This window comes from Orycteropus afer, unplaced genomic scaffold (assembly GCF_000298275.1).
Source record: "Orycteropus afer afer isolate SDZICR_OR568_19922 unplaced genomic scaffold, OryAfe1.0 scaffold00118, whole genome shotgun sequence".
Lineage (NCBI taxonomy): Eukaryota > Metazoa > Chordata > Mammalia > Tubulidentata > Orycteropodidae > Orycteropus > Orycteropus afer.
Window position 1 is genome coordinate 1657654 of NW_006921705.1, and position 17313 is coordinate 1674966.

A 17313-nucleotide genomic window follows, 5' to 3' on the forward strand; every position below is an offset into this window, starting at 1 on the left:
ACCTTCCTTCCAAGGAGTGGCTGGTGGGTTTGAACCACCAGCCTTCTGGTTAGCAGTCAAGTGCTTTAGCCACTATGCTACCAGAGCTCCTATTACTAATATATTATGTTTATGGGAAGCCCTTAATAATATTTATTTTTATTTATAATATCATTTTTCAACATTATATACTGGCTAGGAAATAATAAAAAATCATTTTTGGCAATATGCATTCCACTGTGGTATAAATCTTTTAAATAGTGATTTTTCAAGTAAAATAGATACAGCAATAAAATAAAAAATAATGACAAAATCTCATGAGTTTCTCTCTTGTTATCTCTCTCTGTCTTCCCCCAATAATTATTTAACTAAAGGGTTTTACTCTAAAAACATGCCTTTTGATTACTGTTACATTCATGCTATCCTGAGCACTGGCACATGACTTAAATTAATCCTGCATTACTCTGTTTTTGTAACCCCATTGATATAACCATCCTTTGCTTAACTTTTTACAGGCCAAAGATGTTGATCTTGGAGCAAATGTGTCTTATCGGATAAGAAGCCCAGAAGTGAAGCACTTTTTTGCACTACATCCATTTACAGGAGAACTATCCCTTTTGAGGAGTTTGGACTATGAGGCTTTTCCAGAACAAGAAGCAACTATCACTTTTCTGGTGGAGGCCTTTGATATTTATGGAACAATGCCACCTGGTATTGCTACTGTCACAGTGATAGTAAAGGTAAGGATATACCTTCCTTTCCTGTTGCCTACTTCTGTTCTATCTACATGTAATTTCTGATTTTTTTATACTGTACCTATAAAAGATTTGGGCACCAATTCATAATACAACATTGATACCAGATCTAAGACATAGATTTTTGAATGTGAAGTATTTCATAAATACTTGAGAAATAACTCTATCATTTAACAATAAAAGATAAATTTAAAAGAGGAATTAAGGAAGGGTTTGAAGACTGTAGCTGCATGATTATGCCATTGACTATGCTTATTTAAATTTATAATTTCTCTGGACTACAGTTTAGTTCTGCAACAATGGGCTCAATCCTAGCAAAGATTGTGAGGATGGTGCAGGACAAGACAATGTTACATTCTGCTGTACATAGGGTCACTCTGAGTCAGAATCAACTCGACAGCACATAACAATATAGATTAGTCCAATTTACAAACCACTAAGAACAATAACTTAGCCCAGCCCACAGATATTTTTTAAAAAAATAAAAACAAACCAAAGATTAAGCCTCTGAAAGATTACGAGTTCTAAGGCACCAGAATAAATTAGTTTAGTTTTGTTTGGAAATCAAAGACTCTGGAATAAAATAAACTTTGAAGTTAAACAGAAGGGTTTAAGTTCCAGTTCAACCACTCTGAAAATCTATGAACTTGGGGACTTTGTTAATATCACCAGATCTGTTATCCCATTCATTTTAGTACCCTGTACCAGACGATTGTCGGAAGTAGCATGTATGTCTTCAAATTTTTAGATTTCTAGTCATTTCTAAAGCATACCTTAAAAAAAAAAAAAAAAACTTCACTGCTGAAGAGTCAGTTTGACTCCTAGAGACCCGTCCTTGGGTTTCCAAGGAGGTATCTTATGGAATTAGATTGCCCAATCTTCCTTCTGAGGCTGGTGTAATTGAACCACTAGTCTTCTGGTTAGTGGTCAAATGCCTTAGACACTACACCATCAAAGCTCCCAAGCATAACTTAGCCATGAATAAAATAAGTCCTGAGGATATAATATGTAAATCAATAATTTCTCAAATATAAAAATGTATAGGGATTACTTACGTTTTATGCTAAGCCTTCCGATACTGTCTTAGGGTGGGTTCTCTACAGGAGCCAACCAAGTGAAACATACATGTGAATAAGTATAAAGAGATTTATTTCAAGGAAATGGCTCATTCAATTGTGGAGGCTGGCAAGTCCCAAATCAGTGGGTCAGGTGGAAGGCTGGAGGCTTCCCCTGACTCGTGTGGTAGCAGGGATTGACAACCCCCAAATTCACAGGTCAAGCAGTAAGCTGCTAGTTCATGGGGTTGCAGGAGCTGGAAAATCCCAAATATTCAGGTCAGGCAGCAGGCTGCTGGTCCATATTACAAGAACCAGAGGCCAGAGGATGAGGAGGCAAAAGCAGTATCAAATGCAGGATTGAACCAGAGTGAACTTTGCCAGAACATCCATATATATTGGATTCAGGCCACTCCCTCATAGTAACTCTTCTTTCAACTAATCGGCTGCTCACATCAGATCACAAAATGGAGAATGATTACATAAAGTAGGCAAATCACTGAGAATCATGGCCTAAGTAAGTTGATGTATAACCTTAACCATCACAGATACCTATGCTCCTTCCCCAATGGAGCACCTTGCTCATTAGGGGCATCACAGCAGCATTTTCGAAAAGCACACAGATGATTCTAATGCCAATATCTGAGCATCACATGTTCAGAAACAAGCTTCAGTTTCAAGTATACATTAAGCAACAACAAAAAATTATGGAAGGACTGGAAGACATCAACCCCTTGAGTTATTTTCCTAATTAAGTATGTCACTAACAAATGACTTTAAATGACCTCTGTTCCTTAGGTGATATAAAAATGCTTCCATAATCATAGTACATTTAAGTAAAATGTTTTTTCTCTTGCTAGGGGAGAAAATAAAAATTTAAAACTGTATTTTTTTCAGAAATACGTAACTATTATTTATGGCACAACAAGCAGCATGAGCCTCAACATATCACATCATTTGCCTGGCTTTCAAGTCCCACAGGGGTGAACATAATGGGACTCTGAGCTTAGGGAACCCAGATATTTTATAATAAGCAGTAAACATGCCTGCCCTTTGTTCTGGAAAGAGACACTGAATCTTCCATAGTAAGCAAACTTCCCTTTTATCTGAAAAAAAGGCATATTTTTATTTTCAATGGCTGTTTTACACAAAAAAATCCTTAAAACTATATTGCAGTTATGGTTTTCTGGTGCCTGACTAGAGTTCGAATGGTTAGAAAAACAGAGCTAGTCAGAAAGAAACCAAGAGAATAAGAGATGTGAAAGGAAAAGGAGGCACTGTATATGATAAGCAAAATGTTTTACAAAGAAGTTTATAGAAAGTTTCAACAAATCCATAAACAGAAGAATGGGAGTAATTAATTCAATAAAATGATTTTACTTTTAATACAGTATTTTGATTCACACTCTATTATTCACGAATGTAACTCTATAAAAAAAATCTGATTGATAATTTTGGCTCAAATTTTACTAGGTGAGGTGTAAGACCAACTTCCTAAGTGTAAAACAAAATTAAAAACAAACAAATAAAAAAAAACCCTATGAACTTAGATAAAAGAAAATGGTACAAATTTGTGTTAAGTTTTGAATGTCTAATTATAGGTTCATAAAGTTGAATTGGAATACAGTATTTGTCAACCACACATTGATCTACTGTACATGGGAATCATTTTTACATTTTTCAGTCATTTTGCATCATTGGAAATGTATAATATCTGAATCAGATTATGGTTACTTGGCTCCCAACTTTATTAAGTTATTTGATCTACAATATTTCCAGAAAACTGTATGCATCTTTGTTCATTTAAACTTTGCTGCTATTACATTTTCAAGTTGTATGTGATCACGTTTTTTATTATTATTTTGAGATGCCCAGAGATTTAGTCTAAGGAACTCTGGTGGTGTAGCGGTTAAGGCCTTTGGTTGCTAACCAAAAGATCGGTGGTTTGAATCCACTAGCTGCTCTGTGGAAGAAAGATGGAGGAGTATGTGGGGTCTCAATGAGTTGGAATCGACTAAATGGCAATGACTTAGGTGTTTTGGTTTTAGAGGATTAGTCTAATGGTGTGTTTGAGAAGACTTGTTTAGCAGAATTAACCTATAATAAATTAGGGATTTCACATCATTGAGTGTTATTATCTATCTAAAAACTTTACAAAGATGCATTACATTTCCGCCAAGAATAAGAGAGAGGTCTGCAACAACCCAAGTTCTCGAAGGGTGCTTTCATCAGAGGGTTATTTGTGTACAGGGTACAAGTTCATAGGCAGCTTTCCTGCAATGATTATTTTTATACAGAGGTACAAATGTATAATTAGTGAAATAAGAATCACTTTTCTTGGGTTTTGTTTGCTTGTTTAACTGATGAATAAATAGATACTACTAGTAGTTTTTCTTGTAAGTAAGATATTGATATGAAAACATACAAAATTATTATGGATTTCACCAATATAAAGTCAGTCCCACCAGCCACTCCTCAGAAGGAAGATTGGGCAATCTACTTCCATAGTAATACTGCCTGGAAACCCAAGGAGGGGTCGCTATGAGTCGGGGCCGACTCAACAGCAGTGAGTTTAGTTTAATATATAATTAGAATAATTATATTTATCATGCAGTATTTGATCTGGTTTTCTTTTTAGATAGTCCTGTAATCAGAGTGCACAGGGATTACTCTACAACCTTCTGTTTATACTCACCCTATATCTCTCTGCTGGTGCGTACATTGCTGTCATTTCTTTCCTAAACTACCTTGGAGAAGGAAACAAGTCCCTTTCTCTCCTAGAAGCCCTAAACTTATCTGGGCTCCTTCTTTCTCAGGTGTCCACATTAACTTATTTCTTCCATTTTGTGTGTGTTTTAGGAAGTGTATCTCTTTCAGAGCATAGGTGATTTATCATTTTCATACAGTTAAAATGCCTTTGCTTTCAGCACTTTTCTTAGCCTTTAAATTCTCTTTTTGGAAAAAGAACTTGAACTATCAAAATCGTTTCTTGGAGAACTAGCTTTTTTTTTTTTTTTTTTTTAAATCTCTTTTTCCAGAAACACTGATTTCCAGGGGAAGGGTTAAGGAACAATACAAAATTATGGAGGGCCTGGAGGACATCAATTTATATTTTCAAACATTATTTTAGCATGCTGTTGTGGTATGACATTTAGATGTTTGTTTTCAAAATCATATAGTGAACATGGAAATATTGATGGTTATACAGACATCCTAATGGGTAAATAGATGAAAGAGGCTGAGGTGAGATGGTGATCTAAATGAACTAATTATAGCAAAATGGCTTCTAGATCAGATGGAATATTTAGAGTATCTTGCCCTGGTCAACCCTTGTTTAGTACATTGTTTGGTAAAATGGAACAAAAATATTAAAAGTAGGAAAACATTATCCACTTATTAACTGTTTTCATCAAAGAAGGGAAGAAAATTCTTACTACCAGTGACCCTCCACACTTTCTCCTAAGATCCAAAGATCTATATACAAAATGTATCTTATTACCTAGTACCACTGTAACAGAAAGGCTGCAAGTGGGTACCTTTAAAGAAGATAAATGTGTTTTGTACAATGCAGGAGGTGGCAGTACAGGAGGTACTTCCTTATCTACCAGTAATTGTCGGCATTCCTGGGCTTATAGGTGCATCTATCTTCACATCAATTTCTTGAATGGATATATTCTTATCTTTTATCATATTAGGGAAATCCTCTTCCAGCAAATCTTTGGCATTTTTCTCTGCAGTTTTATCTGTCTCTTACTATTCTGGAACTCTGATTACACATAGGTTATTTCTCTTGATGGTATCCCAAATGAATCTTAGTCTCTCTTCATTCTGTTCTGTTCTTTTGTTTCATTGACCCCTGAATAAAGTATTATTGAGGTATTTGTCTTCAATATCATTAATTCTGTCTTCCATTCATTCGATTCTACTCCTTTACCTATTCAATGTGTTATCTATTTCTGAAATCTTAGTATTAATATTCTGGATTTCTGTCTGTTGTTTTTGTATGGTTTCTAATATTTTGTTCATTTTGTCAATTTATTCAGTTGTTTTCCTAAATTGTTGTAGAGTTTTGTCTGTGTTTTCCTTAATGTTATTCATGTTTTCCTTGATCTTGTCAATACTTTCCTTGATCTGTCTCTCAATCCATTGTAGGTACCCAAATATAATTATTTTGAATTCTTTATCAGAGAGTTTAAATGTTTCTCCTTCCTCAGGGTTGTTTTCTGGGTTTTGATCCTGATCCCTTGTTTCTACCATTTTATCTTGCTTTTTTGTGTGGCCTGTGACGGACTTTTGTCTCTGAGACATTTTGGTGGTATTGTATTTTTGTTTAATTTGTGATTGTATGTTGGTGTGACTTGTGCAAGTTTCCCCCTACCCCTCTGTTATTTTGTTTTGATATATCTGTGTGATCAAGGTACTGTACTCGTCTATTGCTGTCTTTAGTGGGTGTGACACAGCATGAGAATGTGTGTACAGATCACTGTTAGCTGTTTCTAAAGAGCAACTGAGGGTGAGTTTAGCTGGTATTGGCTACTGTCCATCATTGATCATTTGGTGCAAAAGCAAGTGGCGGCCCTCACTCAGTGGTTGGGACTGCAAGAGGTGCAGGTATGGCTGTGTGTGTGGGAACAGTTGCTGTCTCCCACTCAGTTTGACAAAAAATCAAAAAACAAAAAGAAGAGAACAAAAATTCAAACTATGTATATAAACAGAAACAGTAAGAAAAAATAGAAATACAATAAATGAGGAAAAAAATTCAAAATATCCTTAAAAAGGATAAAAGAGAAATAACGAGGAAAAGAAACAAAAAATACAAAACCACAATGACTGGGGATGGAGGAATGAAAAAAAAAGAGCAAGAATAAAAGAATAGGGATCACTGCAGATGGAAAAATAGAGGATGAGAGGAACCAAAAGAAAGAAAAATGAGGGGAAACAGGAAAGGGGAAGAGGGAAAATAAAAAAAAAAAAAAAAGGAGAAAGGAGCAAGATAAAAGGAGTAATTTAAAAACAAACACACATAAACAGAACTGTGGGGGGCAGGGCACAGCACCCAGGCTCTGCCAGGGCACAGACTGGGATGGAACCCTCCTACAGGTCAAGAAGGTGGGTGGAGGTAGGCAGATGGCCACTCCCCTGTTTACCAAGAGGATATGGGGCACAAGAGTCACAGGAGGGATATGGCACCTCTCCAGTCATCAGTTTCCAGTGTGGTTGCCCGTGCTCTCCTCGGCAGGCAGAGCCCACTTCCAGGTCACAGTCCAAGCAAGAAGACCATGCACACAGACTCAGAACACCTGTGCTATCCATTTGCAAACATCCAAAATGGCTGCACCCTCAAGATAGCTGTCAGCACTCCACAGGTCCACCTCTCCCTTTCCTCACTGTTCTCCCTTCTGGTCATCAGGCACCAATGTAGTTCTTTCCCATGCAGCCTTGGTAAGCAGAGCCAATTCTTAGGTTGCTATTGGGAAATATTCAAAATGGCTGTTTTCTCAGGACAGCCAGCAGTCTTCAGCTCCATTTGTCTCCTTACTGTTTCATTCAGTTTCTTCTACTACTTAGTATTTAATTCACTTCTTTATCCTTCCCTTTAAAGGTCAGGGTTCCAGGAGCATCTACTGTATTGGTTTCAACTGAATTCTCATTGCTATGTTGCATAGGGTCTCTGCAGCTTGCCTGCCTATTCTGCCATCTTGCCAGAAACCATATCACAGGTTCTTAATGAGTCTTTTTCTAGTCCCAATGCTACATTCATACAGTCCAGCTTCTGGGGTTATTTTCTCAGTATGCAGATTGAATAAGTATGGTGAAAAGATATAAACCGAATACACATCTTTCCTGATTTTAAATCATGCAGTGTACTCTTATTCTGTTCAAATGACAGTCTCTTTGTCTATGTACAGGTTTCTCCTAAGCACAATTATGTGTTCTGGAATTCTTATTCTTCTCAATGTTATCCATAATTTGTTATGATTTACACAGTGGAATGCTTCTGCTTAGTCAATAATACAGAGAGCAACATCTTTATGGTATTCTTTTCTTTTAGCCAAGATCCATCTGAAATCAGCAAAGGTATCCCTTGTTCCAAGTCCTCTTGTGAATCCACCTTGAATTTCTGGAAATTCCTTGTCATATAGTTCTGCAACCCTTTTTGAATTATCTCAGCCAAATTTCACTTGCATGTGATATTAAATCTGTTGAGTCAACTTTCTTTGGAATGGTTACAAATATTAATTTCTTCTAGCTGGTTGGCCAAGTCTTCCAAATTTTTTGGCATAGACAAGTTAAGTGCCTTCAGCATAGCACCCATTGGTTGAAACATCTCAATGAGTATTCTGTGAATTTCTGGCACCTTGCTTATCCTCAGTTCCTTCAGTGCAGCTTGGAGTTCTTCCTTCAGTACCTTTGGTTCTTGATCATATACTATCTCTTGAAATAGTTGAACATCAACTAATTCGTTTTCGTACAGTGACTTTCTGTATTCCTTCCATCTACTTTTGATGATTCTTGTAGCATTCAATATTTTGCCTATAGAATCCTTCAATATTGCAACTTGAGGCTTGAAATTTTTCCTCAGTTATGCAAAGTGTGTTTTTCACTTTTGGTTTTCTAACTCCAGGTCTTTGCATATTTTGTTTTGAAATCTGTTCAGCTCTTTTACTTCATAATTTCTTTCATTCACTTTAGCTTTTTTCCATTCAAGAACAGGTTTAAGAGTCTCTTCTGAGATCTGTTTTGTCTTTTCTCCCTTTCCTGTTTTTTTAATTATATTTTGTTTTCTTCATGTATGTTAAAGGGACATACATGACCTTCTCTAACTTCACAAGAGGAAGACAAAATCACCATTAGCAGCCTAAGACCTGTTCTTATGAGGCCGGAAATGCTGCCGCCCTCCAACCTCCTTACCAAAATTGACACCAACCATCCCTCCTGCAACACTCACCACCTCTCTGCTAGGTTTGATAATTCTCTGTAGTGCCCACACAGATCATGGGGTTTATTAGGGAAGCAACAGGCTACAATTTAAATTCAGGAATGTGCTCAGGATACAGTTTTTCAGTCAAGACAGTCTCCCCTCTGCTGTGCCCTTAGACATACCTCTCAGGCCCTTGGCCTCTTGGCTTTGTCTCTGCCTCTGTGGGCCATTAAGCCTGCTGCTCTGCCTCATGCCTCTTAGTTCCACTGCTGCTGTCTCTTGGCTGGGCATTTCTTCAGCTGGGGATCTCTCTTTCAGATGAGTGTTTCTCTCACAGCAGCACATCTCTCACAGCACACGTCTCTCTCAACCAGTAGTCATATTCCTTCTGCTTCTAAACTAAACTCACTGCCATCAAGTCAGATCTGACTCATAATGATCACTCCTTGGGTTTTCAAGGTGGTATCACTATGGAAGTAGATTGTCCAACCTTCCTTCTGAGGAGTGGCTGGTGGGTTTGAACCGCCAGACTTCTGGTTAGCATTCAAATGCCTTAGGCACTGCACTACCAGAATTCCCTCTTCTGCTTCTAAGAGAGCTCATATTAAGCCTGGAAAAGTGGCAAAACTAACCAATCCCAACATCAGAGTTTAACACACCTGAGAGAGAGTTAACTATCCTGGATTACTTCCTGCTGCTCCAACAGAAATACACCAGGTGGATAATTTTAACAATTAGGAGTTTAAATTGCATGGTTGCACCCAGTAATCAGATGGGATTACAAAGACTATGGCTAGAAAAGTCATATCATGTAATTTACTATACCTCAGGCCACCCCCTGGCTTTTCTTGCCATTAGCCCTTTTATACTTAAAAAATTAACATCCCAATTCCATATCTGGCAAGGGAATTATCTCTAAGATTTATAGAAAACTCCAATGCCTCAAGAGCAAAGGAGTAAACAATCCAATTAAAAAATGGGCAGAAGACATGAATAGACACTTCACCAAGGAAGATATTCAGGTGGCTAGCAAATACATGAAGAGATGCTCATGCTCATGTGGCATCAGACAGATGCAAATCAAAACACCAGTGAGATACCATCTCACCCCAACACTGATGACAAGGTTCAACGAGACAGAAAATAACAAATGCTGGTAGGGATGTGGACAGACTGGACTCTCATACACTCATACATTGGTCAGACTGAGAAGTGATACAAGCACTGTGGAAAGCAGTATGAGGGTTCCTTAGACAACTGGAATTGGAGATATAATTTGACCTACCAATCCCATTACAGTATATATCGTAGAGAGGGGAGAGCCAGGACAGGAACAGATATATGCACACTCATGTTCATCACAGCACTGTTTACAATAGCAAAAAGATGGAAACAACCTACGTGCAATGTAAGAGTGGATGACAGACTATGATACATACACACAATGGAATACTATGCAGCACCAGAGAATAATGTAGGGTCTGTAAAACTCTGCCACATGGATGAACTTGGAGGGCATTATGCTGAGTGAAATGAGTCAATCACAGAAGGACAAATATAGTATTAGTTCATTGTTGTGGAGGTTCAAGGAAAGGTTTATATATGGAGAGAAACTTTCTTTATTGGTTGCCAGAGCTAGGAGGGGAGGAAAGGGAACACTGCAAAAAAAAAAAAAAAAAAATTATTGACCCATATGACTTTAGTTCTGTGTATCTCACTGTACATATATAATATTTCAATAAAATGTATTAAAAAAATTAACATATCCTTCCCCAGTTTAAGAATAACTACACCCATGAAAGCATGTAAGCCAGCCACTTCATGCCTTTATCTCCCCCCATTTTACATAGCCAATTTCTGATTTGCCCATCCCTATCAAACTAGCCCTCTGAGGAGACAAGCATGTTCCTCTGTCTCTGAAGAATCTTCTCTTCTGCTTGGAAACTTTGGCATCTGTATCCATAAACAAGCAAAGTCCAGCCCAGTGCAAACAATCACATTGCAGCAACTTACCGCCAGCTCAATGTCAAACATCTTCTTCATTTGGTCAGGTTCTGGTCAGCTCAGCCATAGCCATCCCAGCTAGGTCATGGGTACCAGCTGCAAGTTTGAGAGTCACACTCTTCTCTTCACTTCAAACCAGCTAGCACCTTCTCTCTCTCATCCTTAGTCCTCAGGGACTATTTCCATGCCTGTAGGCTCAAAATTCCTTGCACTTCAGAACAGCCAGCCCTCCCTTGCATCCCCAGCCTCCATGGGCTAAGTCAAAGAGTACCAAACTCAGCCCATTTTTCATTATTGCATTTTCCCAACTTGGTCATGCAGTAATTTATTTATTTTGTATATACAATTGGACTAGTTAGTTAATATTTTGTTTAGAAGGTTTTTTTTTTTAATCTATTTACTATCTGACTAGTCTATAATTTTCTTTCTCTTATTGTTCTTGATAGGCTATGTATCTAAAATATGCAAGGTTAAAGAAATGAGTAAGGAAGGCTCTCTCTCTACCATGCCATACATGTAATAACAGTGATAAAAATTGAAAAAGGAACATTTAGAGAGTCAGTATGTAGATATACAGATATTCATATGTTCAGAGACAAATTTGGACAGAAATAGCACTTACATGAAATTCAACTCTTATAATACTGCCCAGTAATCTTTTGCAATTAAGCTATTTAAAATTTCAAAAATTTTGCAAAACTAGGTAGTAGTGGGAACATCACCTCTTATTGAGAGCAAGTTATGTGTTTTTAGTAGAAGAAAGTAATAATATTGGTAGAAAAAAAAATCAGTGTGTGGAAAGTAAGAAGTTCTGTGTAGAAACATAATTGCAGAAAAAGCCAATTATTATTTTCACCAATACCATTGTTAATCCATGGGCAAAGATAATCCATTTTACTAACACATTGGCCACAGTGGCTGTAGTGATGAGAACACTTTGGTCTCATCAAATTACACTTGTTACACAATTCCCAGAATTCCCTTTCTCCATGTGGGATCTTGGGATTCTCAGGGAGTCTTCCTGTTTCAGTTATCAAGGCTCTCACTAAGGTAACCAAACAAAATATGGAAATATCATAGAATAATATTAATGTGCCTGGGATATATATTTCTTCATAATGAGGAAAAGGACAATTTTGTGAATTGTAACAATATCATATAACCAGACAAAGACAATTAAACTCATGCAGCACCAACCATATGAGTCAACAATAAAGTGAACCTAGAGAGATCCATTTTGCAGTCCTATAATTGCCTGCCTATCCCCAAGGAAAGATGAGCCACTTGCAAATTCATTGAAATGTGTAGTAATATCTCTAGTATTCACATTTAGAGGTTTTATCTTGATTCATTTTTTCTCTTAATTACATCCCACCAAAAGGCTCTGTCCTTAAAAACAGTTCTCCGTGTTTTTAAGAACAGGACATTTCATCTTGAAATCTTCTTGACATCCTTTTCATTTGAAAGTTCTATAACTACACTACTTATTCCCTCCTTTACTCTGTAGTTGTCTTGATTTATAAATCGATATCGCTGGTTCTTTATTTTCAGTCTCATAGATTTATTTTATTTTGGATAGCTTTAAATCTGCATTAGTTTCTAGGTGATGTTGTCATATGTATTCGTCTCATGTTGTTGTTTGCTATTTAGTTCTCTGTCCAAAGAACTCTCTTTAGTATTTCTTGTAAGTCTGAATTTTCTTTTCTTTCAGAATTAATATAAGTCATTGCTTTGCCTTCTTGCCTGCATTGATTGAGCCAAGAAATCAGAGCTTTATTTTATTAGTTCTCCTTTTTTAGGCAATTTTCATTTCTTCTGAGCTGCTTTCACGATCCTTTCTTTATTTTTGGCTTTAGAATATTTGATTGTATCTTAGTGATTTTCTTTGGGGGATTGTCATATTTGGGGTTTGTTGACTTTCTTGAATGCATATCTTCTTATCTTTCATGATACTGGAAAGTTTCCTTCCCACAAATCTACAATTTTCTCTGTGCTTTATGTTTTTCTTTTTTGTTTCTTCCTGTTCTGGAATTCTGACCATATGTAACTTATTCCTCTTGATGGTGTCTCATATAAATCTTAGGCTATCTTCATGTTTTTTCTTTCTTTTTTTCTGTTGTTATACATTGTTATAGAAATAGATTAGAATTGAGAGATTTGTCTTCAATCTCACCAATTCTCTTTTCCATTGGCTCACTTCTATCCCCTTGCCCTTACCTGTTTCTGAAATCTTAGTCTTAGTTTCCTGGATTTATTTTTGTTGTTTTTGTATGAAGGAGCTATGGTGGTATAGTGGTTAAGACATTTGACTGATAACCATAAGGTCAGTGATTCAAACCCACCAGCTGCTCCAGGAGAGAAAGATGAGGCAGTCTGCTTCTGTAAAGATGTACAATCTTGGAAACCCAATGAGGGTTGCTATGATTTGGAATTGACACTGGAATGGCACTAAGTTTTGTTTTGTTTTATGGTTTCTAATTTTTCATTTATTCTGTCAGGTTGTTCTTGCATTGATCTCCTGAATTCTTTTAGAGTTCTGTCTGTGTTTTCCTTAACTTTGTCTGTGTTTTCCTTGATCTTTCTCTTAATTCATTGAAGATAACTAAATATAATTCCTTTGGATAATTTATCAGGTAGTTCCAATGCTATTTCTTCTTCAGGGAGCTTTTTCTGGCTCTGTATTTTGATCACATGTTTGTGTCCCTGTGTTTTGCTTCTTTCTTTCTTTCTTTCTTTTTTTTTTTTTTTTTTTAATTCCTTTTGTGCACTGATGCTGTCTATTGTTTCTGAGACAATGTTTTTATTTGTATTCAATTGACAATTGTATGTTGTTTGGTTTGTATTTAATTGGTGATTGTACATTGGTGTGTTTTGCCTAGGCTTTATTTATTTATTTCATTGGTTGTTTAGTCTTGTGATATCTGAGCAAGCTGGACAGGTGTACACTCACAACCTGTCTCCTGTTGAGTGTAATCTAGAATGGGAGGATGAGAATATGTTCACAGTTCTGTGTTTGTTGTTCATGCAGGACAGTTGAAGGTGAGTTCAGATGCTCGTAGCTGCTGTCTATCATTGATTAGGTGGTGCAGGAGCAAATGATGGCCTTCTCACAATGGGTGGTATTCAAGAAGTGCAGGTGTGGGTGGGAAGTATGAGCATGATTGCTTTCTGGTCACCAGCTACTGGTGTGGCTGCTGCTGAAGTCCTGAGCGAGCAGAACTGATTATCAAGTTGCTGCCCTGATCAGAACAGTGCCTGCAAAAATTCAAAATGGCCATACTGTGTCAGACCACTTGGCAAGTCACCACTTCACTTGACTGTTTGTTTTATGCTTTCATTCAATTTCTTCTTCTAGTCAGTATTTGATCTACTTCTTTATCCTTTTCTTTGAAGCTTGTGCTTCCAGTATTATCACCTGTATCTGTTTCATTTGGTTTGTCATGTCTTTGTTGTAGAGGGTCTAGGTAGTTTTTCTGCCTAGTCTGCCATTGTTTCTTACCCTCCTTTTCTAAACTATCCCCTCACCATTAACATAAACTCACTGCTCCCTAAGTGCCCTATCTAATCTTTTGAGTTGCTATTATCAATTTTATCCCATATGGATAGATCTTGAAAGAACACATTGCTTAGGGCAGATATTTTTTATCAGTTAAGCTAAAGTATTGCAAGCAGTCATCTAGATGCAATGATAGGTCTCTCTTCATCCAGAGTAAAGAAGAATGAAGAAAACCAAAGACACATGGAAACAATTAGTCCAATGGACTGGTACACCATGCAGTCCTCAGCCTATACAACTATGCAACCAGAAAAACCAGATGGTGCCCAGCTACCATTGTCAACCACTTGGAAGGGGATCTTTGTAAGAGATCCTGAGTAGCAGAATAATGTGGAAAACAAGTCAAAATCATAAAAGAATAGGGGCAAGGTTAGCTGATCTGATAGAGACTGTTGAAACCCCTGAGAAGATGGCCCTTAGCTGTCCTTCAGGTCTGGAATTGAACCCACTCCTGTGGCTTCTAGCCAAACGAAAGACAAGTATATGAGCTAAACATTTACATTAGGTAGATACACTCCTTGGAGAGATCAATCATGGGAGAATATAAGGGTTGTGTATGCACAGGGAGACAGCTCAGAAGGCAGGAGTGCATGGGAGGGAATGACACAGGGAAGAGGTGGCTATGGAGAGGAAGTGGGAGGAGAACTGTTGCATTGTGGAAGATTACAGTCAATGTCATGAGACAAAGTGTGTAGGAACTGCTGTATAGTAAATGCATTTGCTCTGCAAACTTTCACCAAAATCACAATAAAATTTAAAAATAAAAAAGTTAACCTAAAGTATTGTTTGATTTTAAGAAGACTTTTGGGGATATTTTGATTTAAACTTTAAAGATTATCTCAGAGCAATTGTTTTGAGTAGTATCCAGCCTCCATGGTTCCAGAGTCTGGAGTCCCTAAGAATTTTAAATTCTGTTCTACATTTCCCCCCTTTTGCCCAGGATTCTTCTATAAAATCTTTAATGAAACAGCCATCTATCTTGGAGAGCAGGAAAATATCAGCATCCACCCCAGTAGTTGTTGACCAGAAAGCAATCTTGGGCCCACTGCCTAGTCGCCTGTAGCCTCCTGCAGCCCTACCCACTGGGAACACAAGGAAACAAGGCACAGGCAACTATGGACCATCCTGTGTTAAATTTAGTTAAACTTCTTTCTGTACATTCTCATCACTTCCTTTTATGGCATTTGTGGTGGTTATGTTTGTGTGTCAACTTGGCTGGGCCTTGTTGAGTGGCTGGGCAGCTGGTAATCAACTCCATGGTGGAATCTACTGTGAGCAGCTGAGTAGCTGCCTTTGGGTATGTGGTCTGCTTCCATAAGGAGAAGCTTCTATAAAGAGAAGCTTTGAGAATGGTCTCTAGCCTTTGGCATGCTTAGACTCTGCATGTAGCTGTGTCATTGCTCAGCAGCCTGCTATACTCTGCCAACCTTGGGACTTACAATAGACTTAAGTCAATGGCCTGCTGTGTGGTAACATTGGGACTATGCCTTTTTACTTGTCAACCTTGGGGTTTCTCAGCCTCAACAGCCAGAAGCTGTCTGAGTGAAGAAATGCCTCTGGCCCCAGTGGGCTGGGAGCAGGAAGCAGAGCTGGACCCCAAGGTTGAGGGGCTTTTACCCAGCCCCTAGAGCTTGGCACTTTGAACTTGGACTTAAAGCCTCCAAATTGTAAGAATAAAATCCTGTTTGTGAAGGCCATCCCATTTGTGTTATATCCTTGTCAGAGTGGCACTAGGTAACCAGAACAACATTCATCATACTCAAACTTATTAACTTCTGGTTTCCACACTAATGCATCCAGAGTATTGTGTGATGCACAGTAGAAGTTCCACCAGTGTTTGTGATATGAGAACCATTATGTACACTCATAGCAAAGCAAACCTCCACAGCCTCTATATCAGAAATATTATCCCAAGAAACCAGAATAACTCCAAACTCAGAAATAGAAGAACCATTAAATAATAGTAATAATAGGCAGCTAACAAAGAAACTTCTGTTGCAAGTTCTAATGTAAAAACAAAATAGTTGAATGAAGTTGAAGATCTAAGAATGCCCATGCTAAATAGAAAATATTTGCTTGGGTGTCATGTGACCTTATTATCGATTTTATATGCAAAAATATAAAAGAAAGGAGAGAAATAAGAAGAGATAAGAAAACAAGTGGAAAACATGAGGAAGAAAGCCAGAGGAAGGCAGATAATTTGAGAAACAGCAATAGGAACAACAAGTAGAGGGTGTCTGCCAGTGTAAAATAGATGGTAACAGGTAGAGGAAAAATAAATATGTACACTGCCAAGGAAGAGGGCTCTCAGCTCAACAAGCCTTAAGGGATTTCAGAGGACAGGGCTGCCAAACAGTTCAACTTGCAGGGGAATGCTTCTGCTAGACAGTACTACAGAATAACTGAAGCCATTACACCCACTGGCTCATACCATCTGTTTCTCCTCATAAAGCATGCATGTATATGAAAAGGGCCAGCATTATGCATATTCAATATATTTGCATCATTTTAAAAAAATCTAATTATAACTTCTTAGTTCTCTTCTATCAGGAAAAAAAAAAAAAAGAAAAATTGTTCTTTTTACCTGTGATGTCACTATATATATAAATGAATTTATCTTTACTTTTGTGGAACTTTAATTTGTCATTAATTTGGAAACTCATTAGAAAGTGGTCATTAAAAGATTAATCAAATCTTCTCTAGGAGTGCTGGTGGCTTGGTGGTTAGGAACATTTGGCTGCTAACCGAAAAATCAGCAGTTAGAACCTGCCAGCCACTCCGCAGGAGAAAGATAGGGCTATCTGCTTCCATAAAGATGTATTGCCTTGGAAACCCTATGGGACAGTTTTACTCTGTCCTATAAGTGGTGTAGTGCCTAAGGCATTTGACTGCTAACCAGAATGCTGGCGGTTCAAACCCAGCAGCCACTCCTCAGAAGGAAGGTTAGGCAGTCTACTTCCATTGTGATAACTGCCTCAGAAACCCAAGGAGGGGTTGCTATCAGTCAGATCTGACTCCGTGGCAGTGACTTTTTTTTTTTTT

At 37.6% G+C, this 17313-nt stretch overlaps 1 protein-coding gene across 1 annotated transcript in view; it reads left to right on the forward strand.

Annotated features, from left to right (window-relative positions):
* PCDH15 (protocadherin related 15) overlaps positions 1–17313 on the forward strand; it is a 1158626-nt gene that overhangs the window by 822756 nt on the left and 318557 nt on the right. The window contains exon 21 of the mRNA XM_007944018.2: positions 495–719. Coding sequence (XP_007942209.1) covers positions 495–719 — 225 coding nt within the window. The remainder of the gene's footprint in view (positions 1–494; positions 720–17313) is intronic.